The 9939-nt window shown below is 43.0% G+C and overlaps 1 protein-coding gene and 1 pseudogene across 1 annotated transcript in view; both read right to left on the reverse strand.

The window, feature by feature from the left end:
* LDHAL6A (lactate dehydrogenase A like 6A) overlaps positions 1 to 7170 on the reverse strand; it is a 19938-nt gene extending 12768 nt beyond the window's left edge. The window contains 4 exon segments of the mRNA XM_021713736.1: positions 616 to 733; positions 6945 to 7042; positions 7045 to 7075; positions 7144 to 7170. Of these exon segments, the coding sequence (XP_021569411.1) occupies positions 616 to 733; positions 6945 to 7042; positions 7045 to 7075; positions 7144 to 7170 (274 nt within the window).
* Positions 7171 to 8121: 951 nt separating this feature from the next.
* On the reverse strand, positions 8122 to 8716 carry LOC103263029 (annotated as a pseudogene).
* Between the last annotated feature and the right edge of the window lie 1223 nt (positions 8717 to 9939).

Raw genomic sequence — 9939 nt, forward strand, 5'->3', positions numbered from 1 at the left:
TTGCTTGGAAGGCTGAGGCGGAAGGATCACCGGAGCCCAGCAGGTCGAGGCTGCGGTGGCTGGAAGCGGCCACTGCACTCCAGTCTGGGCGACAGAGTGAGACTCCAACTCAAAAATAATAATAAGAATAATAATTTGCCAGACGTGGTGGCACACATCTGTAGTCCTAGCTACTCAGGAGGCTAAGGTAGGAGGATCACTTGGATCCAAGGAGTTCAAGGCTGCAGCGAGCCACTGCACTTCAGCCTGAGCGTGTGGCAGACTGAGACTCTGTACCCCACCACTTATTTAACTTCAGTTTGTAGGTATATCATCTCTAAAACACACAGTTGTGCTCAAGATTAAATAATATATGTAAAGCGCTTAGATCAGGGCCTGGCACACAACAGGCAATCAAGGGTATGATAACTGCTATTATTGCTGCTCACAAGGAACTTACTCTGGAAACCTTGTAAACAAAGTACAACCTAGTGAATCAACATTATGAAAGCACAGAGTAGAGAGCAACCAGCTTTATCTATAAAAACTGGGAGGTCAAAGTAAATAAAGATTATTTTCTTAGATGTTTGTTCATGCAGTAGTAGAAGAGTTATGGAATTTAACTATGACATTAACCTCTGCTGGAGATAATACTTGGCATTTTCACGAAAGGACTGCCATGTTGAAGATCCATTGTCTCCCCTGTCAGTTTGCCTTCATCAACATCCACAAGGGCAAGTTCATTACTCAGACCCTAAAAGTCATTAGTCAAAGGGGAGAAGGTGGGAATACCTCTTAATTAATTGGAGAGTAAAATAAAATTTTTATATTGGTGGTCTGTGTCTAGCTAGCTTGTGAATTATTAGACTCAATATGTAATAGATGATCGCATTATTTCATCATGATATAAAAGTCCCAACCAGAAATAATGCAAGCTACAAAGAGGAAAGTTTCAGCTCATCATTAGGAAAACAGAAACTGTTTAGTAAATCGAACAGTCTTTGAAGGACTGAACATCCCCATCTTCAATTTCAGCTGAGGCTACACAGAGGAATTTCCCACCAGACTTTGAGCTCTCTGAGAACAGGAGCTCCTCACCCATCCGGTGCTTAGAATCCACAGGGCACATAGGAGCTCAATAAAAGTCATACATAAATGGGATCTTAGTCAATTTCTGTTGCTTATAGCAGAATACCCAAAACTGGGTTATTTATAAAGAAAAGGAATTTATTTCTTACAGTTATGGAAGCTAAGCCCAAGGTCAAAGGGTCTTCTTGAACCCTCTTCTTGCTGATGGGGACTCCCAACAGAGAGTCTCAGGTCTCTCTTCCTCTTCTAATAAAGCCTCCAACCTTAACTCCCATGATAATCCATTAATTCACTAATCTGTTAATCCATGAATGAATTGGTCCATTCATAAGGGTGGGGTCTTCATGATCCAATCACCTCTTAAAGACCCCACCTCTCAGTACTATCATATTGGGGATTACATTTCTTTCTTTTTTTTACTTTAAAGAGGAGATTAAATTTCAACATGAGTTTTGGAGGGAACAGATATTCAAATCACAGCAAATGGATTAAAATACAAGGTTCCTTCCAACTCTAAAAATTATTTGTTCTATAATCAGAAGATATTACCTACAGAAACTAACTAGTACTATATATTTCTAAGATGCTACTTTATATATTAAGGAGAGAATATATATACTTATAAATAAATCCTCAAGTATCTATAATTTAAGCAAATATTCACTTTATATTGTTGGATCTTTTTACATTATTCAAATTTTTGGAAAGTCCAAGTCAAGGACTTTAAATTTTAAACCAGACTATAACTGATCAGCCTAGAAGTCTAAGCTGTATCACAAGGAAAAGGTTATTGCTTAATGAAATGCCAACGATTTCTGGATACTCTGAACTATTCAAAAAGATTATAGTAGTATAGGGCAAAATTATACAGCAATGATAACATATCTTTGAGAGCTAGTTTTTTTTTTTTTAAAGATGTGAGGTACAATTCAGGGATAAGTATACAAGAACATTTTACCCCACATCTTTAAAATAAAAAATTTTTTAAATAATAAAAACAAAGCACAAAAACACATTTTTAAAAAGTATACAAATGTTCATTATGCAGGTACTGTTGTTGATGAGGTGTGCCCCCCTCCCCCTACAGAATCCCACCATCCTGGCAATTTCCCACTACTGACAATCCTTTTCTTATAATATTCTGATAATTATTCAAGGTTCTCACTTATGAGTGAGAATAAGTGATACTCAGTTCTTTGCTTCTGTGATAGATCACTCAGTATTATAAACTCTAAGTTCATCCAAGTTGCTGTGAAGTTCATAATTTTGTCCTTTTCCTGGCTGCATAATATTCCATCATGTATAGGTACCACATTTTTTTTTACTGAGCGAGAGAGTTTTTAAAATATATCATAACTTCAGCAATGAGCACACCTGGCCCCAGATCTTGTTTTCTAAATACCATTCTCCAATAAAAGGAACTCAGGTTCCTTGGCAGAAAAGGGTGACTCTAGCACTGGTGCAGAAAATACGTAAGATGAAGAATCTGAAACATCTTGAAGTGCCAGGAAGTAAGGAGGTGCTCAATACAAAACAAAAGGGACACAGCAGCCAACTGAAAGAGTTCACAATGACCAAAGCTGGAACAATTTTAGAAACAAAATAAGCCAGATGCAATGGCTCACGCCTGTAATCCCAACACTTTGGGAGGCGGAGGCGAGAGGACTGCCTGAGTCCAGGGGTTTGAGACCAGCCTGGGCAATAATAAATCAAAAAATTAGCCAGATGTGGTGGTGTGTGCCTGTAGTTCCACCTACTTAGAAGGCTGAGGTGGAAGATCGCCTGAGCACAGTAGGTCAAGGCTGCGATGTCCATGAGTGTGCCACTGCACTGCAGCCTGGGTGGCAGAATGAGACTCCAACTCAAAAAAGAAACAATTATAACCCAAAGTATAAATTTGGTATAAAATAAATAAAAATTGACTATAACCCAAAGTACAAAATGAAGTCCACAAGTCTACAAGTCCATAATAATATTTATTAACATAATAAAAATTATATTAATAATTGAATTAATTAGTAAATAGGGGAAAAAAGACAAATCTTCCATACAGAAGAATTAATTTAATACTTCTGGCTGGGCATGGTGGCTCATGCCTGTAATCCCAGCACTTTAGGAGGCTGATGCAGGAGAATCTCTTGAGCCCAGGAGTTCAAGACCAGCCTGAGCAACATACTGAGACTTTGTCTCTACAAAAAAATTTTAAAATTAGGCAGGCATGGTGGTGCATACCTGTAGTCTTAGCTACTCAGGAGGCTGAGTTGGGAGGATCATCTGAGTCCAGGAATTCAAGGCCACAGTGAGCTATCATCGTGCCACTGCACTCTAGCCTGAGTGACAGAGTAAAGAAACTTCTGGAAGGCACATACCCCATCCTCAAGGAAAGGGAGCATAAGTCCCCACTCCTTAAGTGTGGGGTTACATTTAGGGACTTCCTTCTGAAGAGAACAGTAAAGAAAAGGGAAAGCATAACTTTATAGTATAGTGGAGAAACCTGACAAACACAACCTCAGTCTGGTGACTGAAGTCAACAACACTACTGATCAATTATGTTGACAGCATGAATCCTGGATATATGATGAAATGGCACTTCACCTGTATCTTCCTCCTCAAAGACCCAGTCTAACTGTAAGAAAATCACCTAATTCCAGAAGACAGTCATTATACAAAATACCTGACTCCTCAAAATGGTCAAAGTCATCCAAAACAAGAAAAGTCTAAGAAACTGTCACAGTTTAGAGGAGCCCAAGAAGACAAGGCAACTAGATGTAATCATCCTGAATGGGATCAAGGAATAGAAAAAAGGACATTAAGTAAACACTAAGGAAATCTAAGTCAAGTGTAGACTTTACTTAATGACAATAAGCAAAGAGGGACCCAAACAAATCCAGAAGTTATTTATTAAAAAATTTATATTTATTCTTAAATGTTTAACTTCAGAGACCTTCCAAGTGCTCTCCGTTTGATGCAATACACCTCCCGAGATGCTTTTTCCACTGCTCAAGACAGTTTTTGAACTTGTCAATTTTGATGCCTTTTAATGCTTTTGCTGTTTTTTGTTTCACCACTTTCACATCAGCAAAACATTTCCCTTTGAGGACATTTTCATTAAACAAAAAACAGTCCTTGGGGTAAGATCAGGTGAATAGGGAGGTGTGCCACAGGGATATTGCCATTTTTTGGTCAAGAACTGCTGAACACTCAGTGTGGTGTGGGGAGGTGTACTCGTAAATCACTCATCAAGAAATGGGCAAATGCACTGAAAGACTCTCCAAAAAAATTTCACTGAAGCCAAACACAGCCTCCCACAACCATGCTAGGTGGTACACTGATGCTGACAGGTTCCTAGAACACTTACCTAGTGAGGGAAGTGTGTACTACAAAGAGATCACCCCTCCAAAAAATAATAATAATAATTCCAGGATTTTGTGGGTCCCCTTCATATCAATATTCATTCTTTCATTGCAACAAATGTACCATGCCAAGATATGCCTTACTAAGATATGATGTTAATAACTACAAGTGGGGTATAAACTCTCTCTGTACTATCTTTTTCATTTTTTTGTAAATCTAAAACTGTTTTTTTAAAAAAATAAAGTTTATAAAAAAATGTATTCTAGGCCAGGCTCAGTCTGTAATCCCAGCACTTTGAGAGACCGAGGCAAGTTGATTGCCTGAGCCCGCAGGTTTGAGACCAGCCCGGGCACCTTGGTGAGACCATATCTCTACAATAAAAATCAAAAATTAGCTGGGCGTGGTAGCACACACCTATAGTTCCGGGTACTTGGAAGGCAGAGGCGGAAGGATCAACTGAGCCCAAAAGGTCAATGCTGAGGTGGCCATGAGTGTGTCACTACACTCCAGCCTTGGGTGACAGAGTGAGACTCCAACTCAAAACAAAAAGATGTATTCTAACTCAATCTCTCTGAACTCTCCTTCCTTATGTAGAAAAATGAAGGTGAGTAGAATGTCCAGTCTCTGTCTTCACAACCCAGTGCTTTTTCCCTTTTAACATACTTCTACTTTTAGTTACTAAGAGACTGTAACATTAGGCACTCTTCTAAATTCAGGTACAACATTAAATGAAGCAAAGTGGATCCTACATTATACTAATGAAAGTTTATGTATTATGGTACAATTCAGTAATTTTTAAAGACATTACTGTTTCTCTATTAAGTTTGTACCAAAAATTCTTGCTGAACATAGCTATGCTGAACATAGCCAAACAATTGCTATGGAGAATTCCTTCCTTCTCAAAAAGTTTTTAAGGAATCACCACCTCCTTGAATGAAAGAAGTTGCAGCATCTAGGGCAAAGAGAGGGAGAGATTAAAGTGAACAGAAAGGGGGGAAAAGTGAGCCAAGCCTTAACCTAGGGCTTTGTATGAGGATTTTGCACCACATTTTCTAAAACACACAAATGCCACAGTGTGTAACACAGTAAAATTCAAGTTCTAGGAGCCTGTGACTATTATCTTTTCTCAGGGGTAGGGCTCAATCCCTCCCAGAAAGGGAAAAACAAAGCAGAGGTGGCAAATCTTTTACTTCAAGCTCTTCCATATATATTATCTGTATATTTATCCATGCATGCAATTTGCCTTTTTTCTCCTCTATAAAACAGATCTAATATTTACTTTTCTAGGTTGTTGTACCGGACAGTGTATATAAAGCATATTGTTATAACCATTATTGTTGATGTCAGAAACAAATGTATTGGTTTTCATGTATGCATATTCTTCACTGGTAGTGAGGACACTGCTGATACAGACATTACAACTGATAGGACAAAATGAGTGATAAGAAATTTGAAAGATTGACAGGAGCAGCAGTTGACAGTAGCTGCTGCTCTTAGTACTGTAGGACACTATGTCATCTAGATATAAAACCCAGGGCCGGTCCTTTAAGTTCAACAAATCATGCCAGGATTGGGCTATATAGAAAAATGGCTTGGCTGGGCTCGGTAGCTCAGCCTGTAATCCCAGCACTTTGGGAGGCTGAGGCGAGTGGACTTCCTGAGTCCGCGGGTCCGAGACCAACCCAGGCAACTAGGCGAGGCCTTGTCTCTACAATAAATAAAAAATTAGCCGGGCATGGTAGTGCGTGCCTGTAGTTCTGGCTACTTGGAAGGCTTAGGCAGAAGGATCACCAGAGCACAGCAGGTCCACAATGAGATGGCTGTAAGCGTGCCACTGTACTCCAGCCTAGGCGAAAGAGTGAGACTCCAACTCAAAAAAAGAAAAAAAAAGAAATCCTATACATAGTCCATTAATAAAGCAAGGTATAGCTCAAAGTTTCTTACAATTTACTAAAACTTTATGGGCTCAGATCAGGGTAATATTCTCAGAAGGGGGTCAGAATTATCTTGGCTATTGTCTCTAGCCATTAAGCTAAAATCTAACCTCATCAGCTACATCAATTCTAAGAACAGTTAAACACTAAAATAAACCTAACACGAATAAGGAAGAAAGAGAAATAAAGACATAGAGACTAGGAAATGGGGGAGAGATATTAAAGAAGAAAAGATTTCTGTATTAGCTACTAAGAGGACCGCTACCATTAGACCTTTCTTCCACCTATTTATCCAGTTTATTTGTGAGCTGAGTTTCCCAATCAAGCAAAGGGGCTGTTACTACATGAAAGTGAAATGTCAGCATACCTTCCCAGAGATGCTTCGAACACATACCATCACACACTTTAGAAAAGGAGCCCCCTAGGGTGGAACAATTAGAGAAGGGCACCTGTTCCTCTAGACTAACCTAGCAGGGGCTGGACAGGGCCCCTACTCACCCCTTGAACTGGACACATCCCGCACAACCATAAGTTGTGGCCTTGCCTCCAACTGAGGAAAACTTGGGAACCCTCTGGCACAGGGCTTACTTGTAATAAGATGCTGATGGCACAGGCCACACCAACCGATCCGACTCCTACAATGGAGACCTTGCTGTGGTGAACGGCCTCCTCTGAGGTGAAACTCTTAGTTCACGCTTGGCAGTTGCCATCTTGGAAACCTAACAAAGTGAAAGAGCGTGGGAGGTCCTGGGTCCAGGGTGGAAGGACGCAACAGGAACCCACGCACCTGGCTGGCCGGCAGCCCGGCATCCATGAGGCCGAGCAAGGGAAGGAGATGAAGGTGGGTTCAGCTAACAGGATGGAAGGAGGAGTGAGGGAAGGAAGAGGGGCTGCCCCACCCAATCCCAGACGACAGCTGGGTCAGCGCTCCCTCCCCTCCACCCGGTGGCCACCCTTTCTCGCACCTCCAGGGCCGCCCACCCGCGTCCGCGAGGTCCTTCCGGCCACACTCACCGGGGCCAGGGGCCAGCCGACCCTGAGGCTGCGTGCCACCCAGCGGCGACACAGCGCCATCCTTGGGCAAAAGCGGTTCGCCCCCCGCAGCGGCCACTCTCTGACTGGTCCGCAAGACGCTTGCAGCCTGGCTCGTGGCCACTCAGACTCAGGAGGTGGAGAAAGAGAATGGAGGACAGCCGCCGTCGAGTGGGTTGAGGCGCCCAGGGGTAAACCACCGACCGTCGGACGCCCGCCACCTGCTCCCGCAAGGTGCATCCAGCAGGCCGGGCGTCATCGCAGGGGCCTAGCGCACCAGCGCACGTGTGAGGCCGTTGGGGGTGGAGCGGGGCGCGCTGAGCTTACGCATGCGCTCTTGCCCTCTGCGCCTCCCACACGCGTGCCCATGTGCGTGTTGAGGCTTTTGCGGTTGGGGCCTCAGAAAGCTTCCTTGGGCTCCAGGCGCACAACGTGCCACAGGCAGGGCGTCAGCTACGGAACCGAGTACTGTGGGTCCGCAGCCATCCCCCATAGCGCCCTAGTAATTTTATTTCTAATCAAACCTTGCCTGGAGTATTCGAAAAGCTCTTTGTGACTCTCACTTGGGAATTTTTTGTCAGCGCTGTAGGAGAAAAGGGGATCTCAGGGCTGCTTCTTACCACCTCAAAGGTGAGCTAAATTAGTAGAAATAAAATGTGGAAAACCCCCATGCAAAGAGAAATTTTCCCCCAAATGAGTGCATTATTTAAATATTACAAAAAGGTCCTAAAAGTCACCGGGCATCTTGTTTTTGAAGCTGGACTGCTCTTAGATCTTGTTCATCAGTCTGCTGAATGGTTCCTTTTTCAGAGACATAGATGCCATACAAAAATTTTGTTGACTTTTTTTAACTTGTGGCTTGCTGAATCAAAGCAGGTGCATTTGAAACAAGCTCAATACCCTTTCGTCAAAGGCTAATTCATCTTTCTGGGCTTGAGGTACTGAACAAGCAACACCTGGCCTCATCTGAACCCTGTGGATATATTTTTCACCCAAGAAATTGTGGATGTCAACGAGGGACCCATTCTCCTGGATAACGACGTTGATGGGGAAGTGAGCATACCACTAGGCTTCCTGTAGGGAAGCCCAGTGTAACACCCTTGATCATCTTCTGTACATGACTCCAAACAGTACCAACGTAGCCAGTTCCCTTCCACTTCCCCACCATTTGTCAACTTGGAGCCTCTTCCCGTTCTTTCAAAGAAGGCTAAGTTTCACACTGACGCAAATGAAGTTCCTCCACGGGGCTCCTCTGGGGAGCTTCCCTTCAGAGTGATGTCAACATTTTTTGGAATGCCAACAGTCTGATTGCTCAGAATGGTCTTCATTCTCACAGTAGATGCAGCAAATAAGCTATGCAAAGGAAATTTTGAGGTAAGATATGAAACCCTAAGAATTTGATGAGTGCAGTGTTAACTGATAGCCACTTCTACAAGTGGAGGAGAAAGCTCAAACTCATTAATCTGGAGTAAACCATTTCTGCTTCTCTCACCATGTTTCACCTGTTTTCTAACTCATTTGTGAATCATAACACATAGTAAACACTGACAAATTCTTTTATAAAATGTAGAAGTGTTTCTCAATCTTTTCTCATTATCATTCCAAGAGCTTTTTTAGATATTTTTCCCCTGATTGTCTTTCTCCCCCACCATGATAAAATTAAATATTAAAGGATAAGATTTTGTCATGAGAGTTGAGCTTTGGAGAACCAAATCTTTGTAATTCAAAGAGGAGCCAAAAAAAAAAAAAAAAACAATTGTTTTTTGCAGGGCAGGTCCCTTGTAGTACGGGCTTCCCCCACTATGTAAGTGTTCTAGGAACTCACTGGCATCAGTGTACCAGCTAGCATTGTTGTGAGGCTTCAGTGAATTTTTCTTGGAGATTTTTTTTTTTTTGAGTCGGAGTCTCACTCTGTCACCCAGACTGGAGTGCAGTGGCCGCTCCCGGCCACCACAGCCTCGCCTGCTGGGCTCCGGCGATCCTTCCTCCTCAGCCTTCCGAGTAGCCGGAATTACAGGGGCGCGCTACCATGCCCGGCTGATTTTTTGTTTGTTTTTTTTTGTTTTTTGTTTTTTTTTGAGTTGGAGTCTCACTCGGTCGCCCAGACTGGAGTGCAGTGGCCGCTCCCGGCCACCGCAGCCTCGACCTGCTGGGCTCCGGCGATCCTTCCTCCTCAGCCTTCCGAGTAGCCGGAATTACAGGCATGTGCTACCATGCCCGGCTGATTTTTTGTAGAGATGAGGTCTCGCTGCCCAGGCGGGTCTCGAACCCGCGGCTCAGGTAATCCTCTCACCTCAGCCTCCCAAAGGCGCGGGATTACAGGCTGAGCCACCGAGCCCGGCTGATTTTTTGATTTATTGTAGAGATAAGGTGTCACTACCCAGGTGGGTCTCGAACCCGCGGGCTCAGGCAATCTACTCACCTCAGCCTCCCAAAGGCACGGGATTACAGGCTGAGCCACCAAGCCTGGCTACTGTGTGATATTTCAATTGAGACCCCCAAACCAACTATATGAGTTTATATGATTGGTATAATACTTGCAGAGTTAATT

The sequence above is a fragment of the Carlito syrichta genome, unplaced genomic scaffold (assembly GCF_000164805.1).
Source record: "Carlito syrichta isolate Samal-C Ts95f unplaced genomic scaffold, Tarsius_syrichta-2.0.1 Scaffold304706, whole genome shotgun sequence".
In the NCBI taxonomy this organism is placed as follows: Eukaryota; Metazoa; Chordata; class Mammalia; order Primates; family Tarsiidae; genus Carlito; species Carlito syrichta.